At 45.2% G+C, this 15,174-nt stretch overlaps 1 protein-coding gene and 1 long non-coding RNA gene across 5 annotated transcripts in view; both read right to left on the reverse strand.

Moving 5' to 3' along the window:
- Positions 1 to 3,651: 3,651 nt before the first annotated feature.
- LOC128562154 (uncharacterized) overlaps positions 3,652 to 15,174 on the reverse strand; it is a 41,503-nt gene continuing 29,980 nt past the window's right edge. For all 4 annotated transcript variants that reach the window (XR_008373372.1, XR_008373371.1, XR_008373370.1 and 1 more), the window contains 2 exons: positions 5,996 to 6,083; positions 3,652 to 4,622 (listed from right to left, as the gene is read on the reverse strand). This is a non-coding gene — a long non-coding RNA (uncharacterized LOC128562154). The remainder of the gene's footprint in view (positions 4,623 to 5,995; positions 6,084 to 15,174) is intronic.
- Positions 7,845 to 8,426, reverse strand: LOC128562153 (reactive oxygen species modulator 1-like). The gene has a single exon (XM_053556797.1). It carries the CDS (start codon positions 8,390 to 8,392, stop codon positions 8,072 to 8,074), a length of 321 nt encoding a protein of 106 aa, XP_053412772.1. The 5' UTR covers positions 8,393 to 8,426; the 3' UTR covers positions 7,845 to 8,071.

Consider the following 15,174-nt stretch of genomic DNA (forward strand, 5'->3'; position numbering starts at 1 on the left):
GAAGGAGAAGAAGAAGAAGGAGGAGGGAGAAGATGGAGGAGGGAGAAGGAGTAGGAGGGAGAAGGAGTAGGAGGAGAAGGAGCAGGAGGGAGAAGGAGGAGGAGGGAGGAGGAGTAGGAGGAGAAGGAGCAGGAGGGAGAAGGAGGAGGGAGAAGGAGGAGGAGGGAGAAGGAGGAGGAGGGAGGAGGAGGAGGAGGGATAAGGAGAAGAAGGAGGAGGGGAAGGAGGAGGAGGAGAAGGAGAAGAAGGAGGAGGGAGAAGGAGGAGGAGGTAGGAGGAGGAGGAGGGAGAAGGAGGAGGAGGGAGAAGGAGCAGGAGGGAGGAGGAGGAGGAGGGATAAGGAGAAGAAGGAGGAGGGGAAGGAGGAGGAGGAGAAGGAGAAGAAGGAGGAGGGAGAAGGAGGAGGAGGTAGGAGGAGGAGGAGGAGGTAGGAGGAGGAGGAGGGAGAAGGAGGAGGAGGGAGAAGGAGCAGGAGGGAGGAGGAGGAGGGATAAGGAGAAGAAGGAGGAGGGGAAGGAGGAGGAGGAGAAGGAGAAGGAGGAGGGAGAAGGAGGAGGAGGTAGGAGGAGGAGGAGGGAGAAGGAGGAGGAGGGAGAAGGAGCAGGAGGGAGGAGGAGGAGGAGGGATAAGGAGAAGAAGGAGGAGGGGAAGGAGGAGGAGGAGAAGGAGAAGAAGGAGGAGGGAGAAGGAGGAGGAGGTAGGAGGAGGAGGAGGGAGAAGGAGGAGGAGGTAGAAGGAGGAGGAGAAGGAGAAAGAAGAAGAAAGAAGAAGAAAGAAGAAAGAAGAAAAAGAAAAATAGTGTTATGGGCCAGGCATGGGGGAGCCTGCCCATGGTCCCAAGTACTCAGGAGGAGGTCAAGGTTGCAGTGAGCTATGCATCCTCGTCTGGGCAACAGATGAGATCCTGTCTCTAAAAAAAAAAATAAAGTGAAAAATAGTATTCTGAAAGCAATTAGGAGATTGTAAGTGGACATGGCAAAAATAAAAATCAAGTATTCAATGGCTAAAGTTTGGGAAATATTTTTTCTATATAATACATCAGGTTTTCTAAAAAAAAAAACTATGTCCTACATGGTCTCTCATTCTCCCCCTTACCAACTGCTCCAGAACAATTCTTCTGCAAACAGAATTACAGGCCCTGAAACAGAAAGCAAGCCTTTGGGGGGAGATCTGCAGCACTGACTAAAGACTTCAGGGGAGGAAGATTTCCCTCCTGCTTCCTTCTCTCCTTCTTTTATCTCCTCCTCTGTCCTATAGCCAGGGCAGTGTTGAGAAGTATGAGGGGTCTGAGATTTGCTTTCTCTCAAATGTATCTGCCACATTTTTTTTTTTTTTTGAGACAGAGTCTCACTATGTCACCCTCCGTACAGTGCTATGACATCACAGCTCACAGCAACCTCAAAAACTCTTGGGCTTAAAATGATTCTCTTACCTCAGCTTCCCAAGTAGCTGGGACTACAGGCACCTGCCACAATGCCTGGCTATTTTGGGGTTGTAGTTGTCATTGTTGTTTGGCAGGCCTGGGCTGGATTTGAACCCACCAGCTCTGTTGTATGTGGCTGGCGCCCTAGCAGCTGAGCTACAGGCGCTGAGCCTGCCACAGTTTTATAGATGTTTGTAAAACACATGAGACTCCTAGGTTAGAAACAAAGGGAAAAAAATTTTTTTTTTAGAAAGTATCTTGATCTGTTTTTGCCTGGGCTAAAGTGTAGTAGCATCCTCATAGCTCACTGCAACTTCCAACTCCTAGGTTCAAGCAATCTGAGTAGCTGGGAATACAGGCACATTCCACTATGCCTGGCTAATTTTTTAATTTTTGGTAAAGATGGGGTCTCACTATGTTGCTCAGGCTGGTCTTGAACTCCTGGGCTTGCGCAATCCTTCCGCCTGGGCCTCCCAAAGTGGCATGAGCTGCTGCATCCAGCTGACAAAGGAATTTATTATTCCTTGCATAGCATAGCAGTAGCCAAGATTTTTTTGTACCAATTCCTTAAAGAGTAACAGAAAGAGAGTCAAATGATTGCTGCACACACAGTGGGTTGAAATATGGGAAAGTAACCCTGAGCTTAGGGAACCTTAATCTTTTATAACAGGCTGTAAGCAAACCCGCTCTTTGCACTAGAGAGAGATAACATCTCTATTTTCCAAAGCTGTTCATTTAAACATCCTTGAAAATCCAGAACTTTTTTTTTTGTGTTTTTTTTTTGTAGAGACAGAGTCTTACTCTACCACCCTCGGTAGAGTGCTGTGGCGTCACACGGCTCACAGCAACCTCTAACTCTTGGGCTTACGCAATTCTCTTGCCTCAGCCTCCCGAGCAGCTGGGACTACAGGCGCCCGCCACAACGCCTGGCTATTTTTTTGAAAATCCAGAACTTTTTGAAAAAGCAGTTAGTACTTTGTTTTGTAAGATATGAACTAGTGGCCTATCAAGAACTACCTCCAAACAGCCAGCAGCTCATCCTTCTCCATGGCCTGAAGGTTGCACTCCAAGGCTGACCTATGTGATCACACTGAATGGGGGTTGTCACATGGCAATAGCTCCTCGAGGTAGGTTGTATCCCCATTTAAAGATAAAGGAACCAAAGCCCAGATAAGTGGAATGCATTATTCAATATTAACCAGTTAGAAGTAGAGGGCCAGGATTTGAATCCAGATTCAAATCCAGATTCCCGTACCCATTTCTATCCAAATGCTCACTATGCAAATAAAGTTAGAGAGCAAGGAATGCTTGTACTTGCTTTTAATCTACCACACACTCCTGAGTTGCATTTGCAAAGGCAAGACTGCTCCAGAGAAAGGCTCTGCTCCATCCCACTTGTGCCCTGGACTGTCTACACCATATCCCTATGGACCTCGCTTCCTCAAAGATCCACATTCTATCAAAGCTGCAGCCACTGTTATCACCCTGCAGCAATGGATGGCTTTTCTTTGGCTCAAAAGCAAGAAAAAGACTGGGGTAGGAATTGGGCTTTATGGTTAGAACCAGAGACAGGTAGGGAAGTTGGGATGCAGGGTTGCCTAGCATCCAAGTGACCTTCAGTGTGATCAGGCAAGTGAGGGTAACTCAGAAAATCATAAGCAAAGATGCTTAAACAAAGGAAGAAATGAGATTAATGATGGCAAATCCTCCCTCACTCACTAAGTAGCAATTATGGTTTTCACTACCCTAATATTTATTTTCTTGCCCAAACCATACAAGCTCCATTTAACGGATGAAATGGATATGGCCCTGAAACACACAGAGCTGGAGTTGATGGAGCAAGACGGGGATGGAACAGGAGGAAAACTTGGAGCTCTTTCCAACATGTTGTGCTACCTGTCAGGCAGAGCCCTGAATACAAATCAGGGCTTCCTTCCTGAAGGCAGGAAGCGTGTCTACAAATCAATGGCAACAGTTCACAGAGTTGTATCACCATCATCTCATGTCTTAGGTGATAAATACATCAACTCTCTTGAGCTCTAGGCAGTCCCGTGGGGTGGTGGGGGGAGGTTCTCAGCCAATGCTTGCTTACTACATGCAGAAGTCTTCAACACCCAGGCAAGAATCTACAACCTCCAGAAAATCTCAGAATCATAAATTATGGCCAAGGAACAGAATGCCCTGACTCCACCAAGTGTGAGGCCTCCTTACAGCTACCAGACAGAAAACAAGCACTTGTGGACGTTGCTGCCCACGCAGGGTCATTGTCTGCTGCTCAAGAGGAAGCCAGTACACAGAGGCACCAGGGTCTATAGCAGAGAAACAGTTTAATTCATAGAAAGCTAAACAGGAGACAGAAGGAATTTTTCAAATCCACCACCTCTCCAAGAATTTGGGAGATAGGATTTTTTATTTTTTTTTTTTTTTGAGACAGTGTCTCACTATGTCACCCTCTGTAGAGTGGTGTGGTGTCACAGCTCACAGCAACCTCCAACTCTTGGCCTTAAGCGATTCTCTTGCCTCAGCCTCCCAAGTAGCTGGGACTACAGGCTCCCGCCACAATGCCCAGCTATTTTTTGTTGCGGTTGCCATTGTTGTTTAGCTGGCCTGGGCCATGTTTGAACTCAACAGGCTTGGTGTATGTGGCCAGTGCCACAACCATTGTGCTAGAGGTGCCCAGCCAAGAGATAGGATTTTTAAATACAACTTGGAGCCAGACATGGTGGCTCACACCTGTAATCCTAGCACTCTGTGAGGCCAAAGCAGGAGGATCCACTGGACAAGAATGAGACCCCTTCTCTATAAAAATAGAAAAATTAGCCAGGCATTGTGACATGTGCCTGCAGTCCCAGCTATTCAGGAGTCTGAGGCAAGGAAAACTATTCAGTTTGCTGAGGCAAATTCCTCTTGAACCCAGGAGTTTGAAGTTGCTATAAGCTAGTCTGATGCCACAGCAATTTAGCCTGGGCAATGGAGTAAGATTCTGTCTCAAAAAGAAAAAAAAAACTCTCTCCTTCCTTTTCTCTGTAACCTCAATGTCACTTTGAGTGCCATTGATTTATACTTGAAGAAACTTTCTCAAAGTCCATATGAAGGGATGTTCTTTTGAAGACCCTCCAAAGTGATTAGAAAGCTAACCATGTAGGAGGCAGGCTCTGAAAGCAGAGTCTGGCTGTCTCTGGAATTTCCTGGAAGGGACCTGGGGAATGGAAAATCAAGATAAGTTAGTGTACAGCTCTGTTAAAGGTTACATCTGTTCCTTACAGACAAAAAATCTGTTCCTTGCAGCTAAATAGTTCAATAAGCTTTGTGGTTTCTTTGTACTTTTATCATAAAGACCATTTGTAGCCAGCTGGTTTATTATTAGAATGTGTACATGTGTGTACATGCGAAACCTTGCATTGTTAAAGTATATAAGCTTGAAAGAAATAAACTGAAGTTGCTACATGCCTGACAGAGCTGTAGCCCTCCTCTTCTCAGAACATTCTGACTACTGGTCTCATCTCTGCAACTCTGGCCAAACACTTCTGGCAACATTCTCCCCCCACTCTCTTCCCCTTTCCCTATAAGTATAGTTGAATTTATATACATTATACATTTAGGATGTATACTCCATACATACACCATACTCCACAGAGCATTCACGATCTTTGGAGCAGTTTGTCCTGGGTTCAAATCTCAACTCTTACCTCCTAGCTCTGAAGCCGTAGAAATTATCCCTCAGTTCCTTTTTCTTTCTTTTTTTTTTTTTTTGAGACAGAGTCTCAAGCTCTCACCTTGGGCAGAGTGCCGTGGCATCACAGCTCACAGCAACCTCAAGCTCTTGGGCTGAAGCAATTCTCTTGCCTCAGCCTCCCAAATGGCTGGGACTACAGGCACCTGCCACAATGCCCAGCTATTTTTTTATTGCAGTTGCCATTGTTGTTTAGCTGGCCCAGGCCAGGTTCGAACCCTCCAGCCTCAGTGCATGTGGCCGGTGCTATAACCACTGTGCTACTGGCACCAAGCTAGTTTTTCTATTTTTAGTAGAGACCGGGTCTTGCTTTTCTGCTCAGGCTATTCTCCAACTCATGAGCTCAAGCAATCCACCTGCCTTGGCCTCCCAGAGTGCTGGGATTACAGGTGTGAGTCATCACAGCTGGCCCAAGTGCCCCTCAGTTTCTTCATCTGTTAACTGGGGATAAAAATCTGTACCCATTGCTGTAAAAGTTAGAAAATACCTTCTACTCTATCGTGTCCTTCACTATGGAAGGGCACAGTCGTCTAGCAAACTAATTCCCAGGGGCCAAGTCCAGCCTGCACACTATTTTTATAAAAAAAAGTTTTATTGGAACACAGTCACCCCCATTGGTTTATTTTCTGTACCTACTTTTGTGCCACATTGGGGACAGAGTTGAATATTTATGACAGAAACTGTATGACCCACAAAGACTAAAATATTTACTATCTAGCCCTTTAAAGAAAAAATTGTGCTGGCCCCTGCAGTAATTCATCGATGAAATAATAACAATAATTCATAGATGTTTTCAATTCTCAGAAAATGTAAAGTAATTTGCATGCAGTGGTACCCACCTGTAGACCCAACTTCTCAGGAGGCTAAGGCAGGAGGATTGCTGAGGATAGGAGTTCAAGGCTGCAGCGAGCTGTGATCTCATCCAGCCTGGATGACAGAAATAAAATAAAATAAAGAATATTAAGTAGCAGCTCTATTCTATAGAATCCAGTTCCCTGTAAATCAAGCAGGGGAAGGCGATCAGACTCCTTCTTCTGCCTTTTCCCACTCTCTCAGTGAATGGATTCAAATCTTACTCACTTTAAGAGCAGGACCCAGAATCTCCCTCCGTCTAGCAGGGACTCTTGGCCCCGCAATGACCCACATCAGCCTATCTGGCCTTTCCTACAAGATTTTCTCTGTCAACCCCACCTGCGATGGTCCCCTCTGCCTTAGGCCAGTTTGCAGTGCTCACAGTTGCATTCGGTTAACTAGGATAGACTTGGGACTCCTGGGAGCAGAAAGAAAAAAGGCCCCTGTCCCCTCTCTGGAGAAAAGGATCTACACAACAGTTAGACCTTCCAGGGGAGCAGAGGAGGCCTCCTACACCCAAGTTTATTATGCCAAAAGTGTTTCTTCTTTCCACCTCATCCTAGTGCTGGTTCTGCAGGTGCAGACCCTAGAAACCCAGAGAGGGGTGTGGGTGGAAATGGCAGGAGAGCTGTGCTTTGTGCTGCCTCACACAATTTCTGGCAGGTACGATAGTGGCTGCTGTGAAAACAACTCCACAGTGGAGATGATAATGTCAGAAGTCAAAACTGCACTAGGAGGGATAAGGAGTTGGGCCCCAATTCACACACCCACGTGGAATTTGACCTGTTGGACTGAGCCAAACAGAAAAATGTCCTGATAAAGCACTTGCCTTTGATTTGAACTGTTTACTCTGGGCCTGACTGCAAACCTCCTGACGAGACAGCTGTGCCAAATTGAGCTGATCATTGCCCAGAGACATTCTAAGCTGTCAACCAGCCATTAGTAATTGGGGGACTGTAATAAAAGTTTCTGCTGGTGTAAACTTAAACCTTCATAAGCCCCTGACTAACCGCACCTGGACGGAACACTATTTAGCGGCTTGCATCTAGCAAGTTATAATTGTCTAGTGTGTCTAGCAAGTTATAATTGATAAAAATCCCCAATTAAACTACCTTCTCTTTTGCTTTGAGGCTTCACAAATGTTGGTTTTATTTCTTATTAGTTGACACATTTTTCTTAGACAGTCTCACTCTATTGCCCAGGCTAGAGTGCCATGGCATAAAGCTAGCTCACAGCACATAACCTGAAACTTCTGAATCCAAGTGATCCTCCGGCCTCAACTTCCCTAATAGCTGGGACTACAGGTGCCAAGCACAACACCTGACAATTTTTTTTTTTGCAGTTTTTGGCCAGGGCTGGGTCTGAACCCACCACCTCTGGCATATGGGGCCAGCGCCCTACCCCTTTGAGCCACAGGTGCCACCTGCACCTGGCTATTTTTTTTTTTTTTTTTTTAGAGACAGAGTCTCACTTGGTTGCCCTTGGTAGAGGGGCCATGGCGTCACAGCTCACAGCAACCTCCAGCTCTTGGGCTTAGGCAATTCTCTTACCTCAGCCTCGGAAGTAGCTGGGACTAGAGGCACCTGCCACAACGCCTTGCTTTTTTTTTTTTTTTTTTTTTTGGCAGTTTTTGGCCGGGGCCAGGTTTGAACCCACCACCCTAGGCATATGGAGCCGGCTCCCTACCCACTTAGTCACAGGCGCCACCCAACACTCAGCTATTTTTAGAGGCTGGGGTCTCACTCTTGCCCAGGATGGTCTCGAACCTGGGAGCTCAAGCAATCCACCCACCTTTCCCTTTCAGAGTACTAGGATTACAGGCGTGAGCCACTGCGCTGGCCCTAAGTTGTCTGTTTACCAGGAGCAAAATGAAAGTCCCTCAGCCTTTCTTGAGTGGCTTAGGAAAGCAACACACTCAGTTTACACCCAACTCCTTAGGGGGCCAGATTATTTTAAAAGATAAATTTATCATTCAAGTGGCCCCAGACATTCAAAGAAAATTCCAGAAATTGGCACTAGGCTTTGATCATAACCTGGAGAATCTTTTTTTTTTTTTTTACTACTCAAAGAATTTGCTTTATTATATCATATGGGCTGGGATTGAGGAGAAAATGTAGTGAGCAGCCACTGCCATGGTTAGCCTCGATGCCCATCCCAATGGCCATGAATGTACCAAACGTTCCGCCACTCTGCGTCATGGTTTTCCCAATGCCCCCCACCAGCTCCTGACCCCGCATTCTGATCCTGAGACAGGAAAAGGTCCTGAAGAGTGCCCCGGCCGCCATGCCTACAGCACAACCCATCACAAAGCCCATCTTCATGTGATCGAAGCAGCTTGGCTGAGATTGTCTGTAGGGACCCACGGCCACCAGCATCTTGCTCATGGCCGTGGTCTGGAGAATCTTCTTAAAACAGCCAAAGTGATCTTTTATAGACAAGATCAGGAAGAAGAGGAAAAAAAAGAATGACAGCTCTACTAAAGCCACTCCAATAAATTGGCACCATTTAGGGGCAGAAGGAAGCCAGAGGAACTAAGAACCAGTGTTTCCAATGTGGCCAGACTGGCCATTTCAAGAGAGATTGCCCCCATCAGCATCGTCTGCCCTGCAAGCCACTGGGCCCTGTCCAGAATGCAACGGTGACCATTGGAGGCCAGCCTGTCCTCAGAGGCAAAGGCTTCCTGGGACAGTGACCACATCAGTCCCCAAACTGGATCAAAGGTTCCCAGGGCAGTTTCTCATGGCTCCAGCTTGTGTCATCACCCCTCAAGAGCCCCAGGTCTGCTTCATAGTGGCGGGCCAGGAGACAGAATTTATTCTGGGTACTGGAGCAATTTTTCTTCTTCTTTTTTTTTTTAGGCCGGGGCTGGGTTTGAACCCACCATCTCCAGCATATGGAGCTGGTGCCCTACTCCTTTGAGCCACAGGTACTACCTGGAGCAATTTTTCTATACCCCTTTCTTTTTTTTTTTTTTTTTTTTGTAGAGACAGAGTCTCACTTTATGGCCCTCAGTAGAGTGCCGTGGCCTCACACAGCTCACAGCAACCTCCAACTCCTGGGCTTAAGCGATTCTCTTGCCTCAGCCTCCCGAGTAGCTGGGACTACAGGCGCCCGCCACAACACCCAGCTATTTTTTGGTTGCAGTTTGGCAGGGGCCGGGTTTGAACCCGCCACCCTCGGTATATGGGGCCGGCGCCTTACCGACTGAGCCACAGGCGCCGCCCTCTATACCCCTTTCGAACCCTGGTCTTCTATCCCCTAAATCTGTAACTATACAAGGGGGTGTCTGGAAATCTGGTTACCAAATTCTTCTCTCAACCTTTAAGCTGCATTTGGGGTGACTGTCTCTCTCACCTTCCTAATCATGCCTGAAAGTCCTATTCTCCTGTGGGGGAGGGGCACACTAACTAAAATGGGAACAACCATTTACATGTATATGGACAAGAACCTATACTGTGCCTTCCCTTATTAAAGACAAAAATTAACCAGAAGTATGAGCTCCTGAGTGACAGATGGGAAGAGCAAACCATGCTCAACTTGTCCAAATTAAGTTAAAAGATCCCTCCATCTATTGCAATCACAAACAATACGCTCTAAAAGCAGAAGCTAAGAAGGGGCTAATATCCATAACACAGAATCTAAAGTGTCAGAAATTATGAATACCTTCCAAAATTTCAAGTCGCTCTTATTCTAGGAGTGCCAAAAAAATCTTCATGCCGGACAACAATTTAATCTATGTTACAGAGCAGACTGAAATTGCCCTAGGAGTCTTGACCCAACAGCCCAGGGTCCAGTTTTACAACCTGTAGCTTATCTTACTAAAGAAATTGACTCTGTGGTCAACAAATGGCCAAACTGTCTGTGGGTTGTAGCAGCTGTAGCCCTCTTAACCCAGGAGGCAATTAAGCTAACTTTGGGAAGAGACCTAATTATTTATACTTCTCATGACCTTACTGGACTTTTAAATTCAAAAAGCAATCTTTGGCTCTGCACTTGTGGCTCAAACAGCTAAGGCGCCAGCCACATACACCTGAGGTGGTGGGTTCGAATCCAGCCTGGGCCCATCAAACAACGATGACGGTTGCAACCAAAAAATAGCCGGGTGTTGTGGTGGGTGCCTGTAATCCCAGCTATTTGGGAGGCAGAGGCAGGAGAATTGCTTAAGCCCAGGAGTTGGAGGTTGCTGTGAGCTGTGATGCCATAGTACTCTATCCAGGGCGACAGCTTGAAGCTCTATCTCAAAAAAAAAAAAGCAATCTTGCCTGTCAGATAACCACCTTCTTAAATATCAAGCCTTATTACTAGAAGGGCCAGTGCTGCAATTACACACCTGTGCCACTTGAATCCTGCCACTTTCCTCCCTGAATCCAACAAGGAAATAGGGCATGATTGCCAACAAATTCTAGCACAGACCTATGCAGCTAGAGAAGACTTACAAGAAACCCCCCTACCTAATCCTGACATGGTTTCATATACCGATGGAAGTTCATTCATAGAACAAGGAATTCTCAAAGCAGGCTATGCTGTAGTTACTCAGCATGCTGTAACTGAGAATGGGTCTCTCCCTTCAGGGATCAGCACACACTTAGCTGAGCTAATAGCCTTAGCCCAGGCTTTAGAAACAGGGAGAGACAAATGAGTCAATATAAAAACACTGACTCAAAATGTGCCTTCCTCATTTTACATGCCCACACTGCCATGTGGAAGGAAAGATAATACCTAACTTCCAATGCCCCCCCCACAAAATATCATCATGAAATAGACAGGTTATTACAAGCTATTCATTCTCCATAAGAAGTAGCTGTTATTCATTCTAAGGGACATCAAAAAATCTTAACCGACTTGTCAATAAAGAGGCTAAAATGGCAGCACCGAAGGGAAAAATTTCCCTGTTGTACCCCTCATTTGGGAGGGATCACTTGAGAATCATATTCCTCAATATACCCCAAAAGAAAAGGAATGGGCTGGGGTGGCACCTGTGGCTCAAGAAGTAGGGCGCCAGCCCCATACACAAGGTGTGGAGGGTTTGAACCTGGCCTTGACGAAAATTCAAAAAGAAAAGAAAAAAAAAAGGAATGGGCTGGCGGCGCCCGTAGTTCAGTGGCCAGCCACATACACCCAAGCTGGTGGGTTTGAATCCAGCCTGGGCCAGCTAAAGCAACAATGACAACTGTAACAGAAAAATAGCAAGGTGTTGTAGTGGGCTCCTGTAGTCTTAGCTACTTAGGAGGCTGAGGCAAGAGAATCGCTTAAGCCCAAGAGTTTGAGTTTGCTGTGAGCTGTGATGCCATAGCACTCTACTCAGGGCAACAGCTTGAGACTATGTCTCAAAAAAAAAAAAAGAAAGAAAGAAAGAAAGAAAAGGAATGGGCTTTATCCAGAGACTATTCACTTCCATCAGGCTGACTATAAAACAGAAGTGGACTTTTACTATTCCCTGCTGCAAGTCAGTGGAAAATACTTAAAACTTTGCATCAGTCTTTTCATTTTGGCACTGAAAGTACTTATCAAATGGCTAAAGCTCTCTTTAATGGAAAAACTTATTTAAAACCATAAAACAGATAATAAGGACTTGTGATGTATGTCAGAGAAACAATCCTTCAAATCACTGTCAATCTCCTCCAGGTATACAAAAACAACATAAATATCCAGGTAAAAGTTGGCAAATAGATTTTACTTATCTCCCTAAGATAAGGCTCAGCGCCTGTGCCTTATCATGGTATTTAATATTTGCTGGTGTTTGTAGATACTTCCACTAATGAGGTTGAAGCATTCCCCTGCAGAACAGAAAAGGCCCAGGAAGTTGTAAAGTCTTTAGTACACTAGATTATCCCCAGGTCTGAACTCCCTCGGAGTTTGCAAATTGATAATGTGCCTGCCTTCAAAGCAGCTATTACACAGGGACTATCTAAAGCTCTGGGCATAAAATATCATCTACACTGTTCTTGGAGGCCCCCTCTGGGAAAGTAGAAAAAAATGAATGATAAAATCAAAGGACGGCTATAAAAGCTAACTCAAGGGACTCATCTCCCTTGAACTAAATTACTTTCCATTGTTCTCCTTAGAATAAAAAATTTACCTCAGAAACTCGGTTGTAGCCCATTTGAGTTACTATATGCAAGGCCCTTTTTAGCCAACAATTTATTATTAGATCAAGAAACTACAGAATTAGTAAAACATAATACTTCTTTAGCTAAATTTCAACAAATCCTTAAGAACCTCCCAACTACATTTTCACATTCATCACTAACAGAGCTTTTCTCTCCTGGAAATCTAGTTATGATAAAACTCTTCCCTCCAAGTCACCTTCCCTGACCACCCCCCACAACTTGGGAGGGTCCCTTTCCTGTCATCTTGTCTTCTTCTACACTTGTTAAAGTTTTGGGAATAGATTCCTGGACACATCATTCACGAGTAAAGTTCTGGAACCCACCACCACCTACAGAAGCAGACCATGAAGAGAATCAAGCACAGTCCACCTACACTAGTGAGCCTACAAAAAATTTGAAGTTGTTATTTAGAATCCAGCAAGGAAAGTGTTAATGTAGTTTTCTTTTGAAATCACTGACTTTGTTATTTCCAACCTGACACCAATAACACTGTCATTACTCACCTCCTCTGTCTCTTCTACTCTTGCCATTTAATATACTAACCAGATTTGTGTCTTCCAGAGATGATGTCATCAGGCCACAAACAGGCCAATGCCCGATTTTATTGGTGACCCCTGGATTGCCCACCCTCCAGAGAAACACTAACTGTCCCCTTCTGTCATCGCCTGGCACAGCAGGAGACAGTTAGATTGAGTTTTTGTCCTTTTTCCCTAATAGCAGTTAGAGTTTCTACTCAGAGTGGGAGAATTATCATCATAGCTCACAGCAATCTCCAATTCCTGGGCTCAAGCGATCCTCTTGCCTCTGTTTTTCCATTTTTAGCAGCAACAGTGTCTCCCTCTTGCCAAGGCTGGTCTTGAACTCCTGAGCTCAAGCAATCCACCTGCCTCAGTACCCCAGAGTGCCAGGATTACTGGCGTGATTCACCTCACCTGGCCCTTCCTTTTCTTATCATCTGAGCCAATGGAGTCATCGTTTGGTCTTGTTCAATTGACCGTTACAGGAAGGGGGGAACAACGCCTCTGCCCACCGCCTCGCTGAGGGTCCCCCTCCCCTAGCGATACCTCACCACTATGTTCCAGCTGTCTTCACCCTATCCTCTTTGCCAATATTCCCAACATCCTCTCCTCACTGTCCTTTTCTATTAACTTCAGTTACTGTTGAAAAGTCGGATGCCTCCCAGGAAAGTCATCATGGTCAGAGGCAGATGAGCAGAAAGTCTGCCACTGCCTTACTGGGTAATGTATCCTGAGCAAAGTCTTCTGTTCACAGGGGCCCTGGGGTCCTGCCCTTGTTTTCTGAGGAAGAAACTAAAGACTAAATTGGGGGAAGAAATTGCTTATGCATCTCTATTTCTGCCCTTATTCATGTTCACAGGATTTTTTTTCTTGAGTCATCTCCCTCCAAGGGATTGACTTTGGGATTAACATCCCCAGAATAACTTTAATCATCATGGTAAAACATTCTCAACTTATCCCTGGCGTACCCTATGATTCAGAAAATTGACCTATGGACAAGGAAATAATATCTTGTCAACCAGATGAAAAAAATTGAGGCAAAATTAATATAGAGAGTTTATTTGGTCCAGGAAACACCGAGGAGGGCTCTGGATAACAAAGGAGAGGCCCAAGTTTTTAAAGAAAAAAAGACAAATCAAGCTGAGCGAGGTGGCTCATGCCTGTAATCCCAGCACTCTGGAAAGGCAAAGCAGGTGGATTGCCTGAGCTCACGGGTTCAAGACCAGCCTGAGCCAGGTTGAGACCTCCTCTCTAAAAATAGTCAGACATTGTGGCAGGCACCTGTATTCCCAGCTACTCAGGAGACTGAGGCAAGAGAATCTCTTGAGCCCAGAAGTTTGAGGTTGCTGTGAGCTATGACACCACAGCATTCTATAAAGAGTCACAAAGTGAGTCTCTGTCTCCAAAAAAAAAAAAAGGACAAATCAGGAGAGTAATTACAAAAGTCATTTTTTTGGAATTCTTATTTATTTGTTTATTTTCAGACAGTCTCTCACTCTGTTGCCCTGGGTAGAGTGCTGTAGCATCACAGCTCACAGCAACCTCAAACTGTTGGGCTCAAGTTATCCTCTTGCCTCAGCCTATGGAGTAGCTGGGACTATAGCCGCCTACCACACGTCTGGCTATTTTCTATTTTTAGTGCACATGGTGTCACACTCTCGATTGGGCTGGTCTCCAACTCCTGAGCTCAGCTACCTAGGCCTCTCAGAGTGCTAGGATTACAGGCATTGCCGCACCCTCGGCACCAAGCCGCAGCGAGGTGGCGCTGTCCGCGTTGTAAGACGACGGAAAGGAGGTTTGTGCTCCCCGGAGCTGAGCCCCCAGCACCCCCAGTGTGCGCAGCAACAGTAATGTTGCCCAGCATGCTGTTTTTTATCGCATCAACCTAAGGGTATGACTTTTTGTTACAATGTACGTGCATGTTAGACTGAATGTCTGTTTGTCCTGATAAGTAAGCAATAAGTCTTGTAAGAATGAACACAAAGGTAGCTGGTCCAGAGACAGCACAAAAAGCATGACTATGCCAGACTCAGTGGCTCCAAGGGAGCCTGCACAATAGCACGTTCCCACCATAAATGTCAGTGAACTGAGACAATGCAGGCACAGCAAACAAGATGTTCCAACACGACATGCACCATCACCACCCACAGTAAAACTTTCCTTAAAAAACATCTTACTTCACTTAATTTCTAATCAATCAAATCACAATAGAATAAGCACATATGATTAATAATAAGCACATAATAAGAATATATATAATCAACATTAAATTAACATTTATATATCTAATAAGAGTTTTAAAACAAGTTATACCTTTACTATTACTTAAACACAAATGTAAAGAATTGCACTATATTAACATTCCACAGATAAGGAGAAGTAAGCAGGTTTCACTGATAACCACTAACCTTTGTTCCCCTTAAGGGCAAGACATTGAGAAATAGTAATGGATGACTACCCACATCTGCAAACTTAAAATATAACTTGTAAAGGTCAGCAAGTTGTAAAAGTGCTTTGTGTAACCTATGTACTAAAGTG

The sequence above is a fragment of the Nycticebus coucang genome, chromosome 12 (genome assembly GCF_027406575.1).
Source record: "Nycticebus coucang isolate mNycCou1 chromosome 12, mNycCou1.pri, whole genome shotgun sequence".
Taxonomy (NCBI): Eukaryota; Metazoa; Chordata; class Mammalia; order Primates; family Lorisidae; genus Nycticebus; species Nycticebus coucang.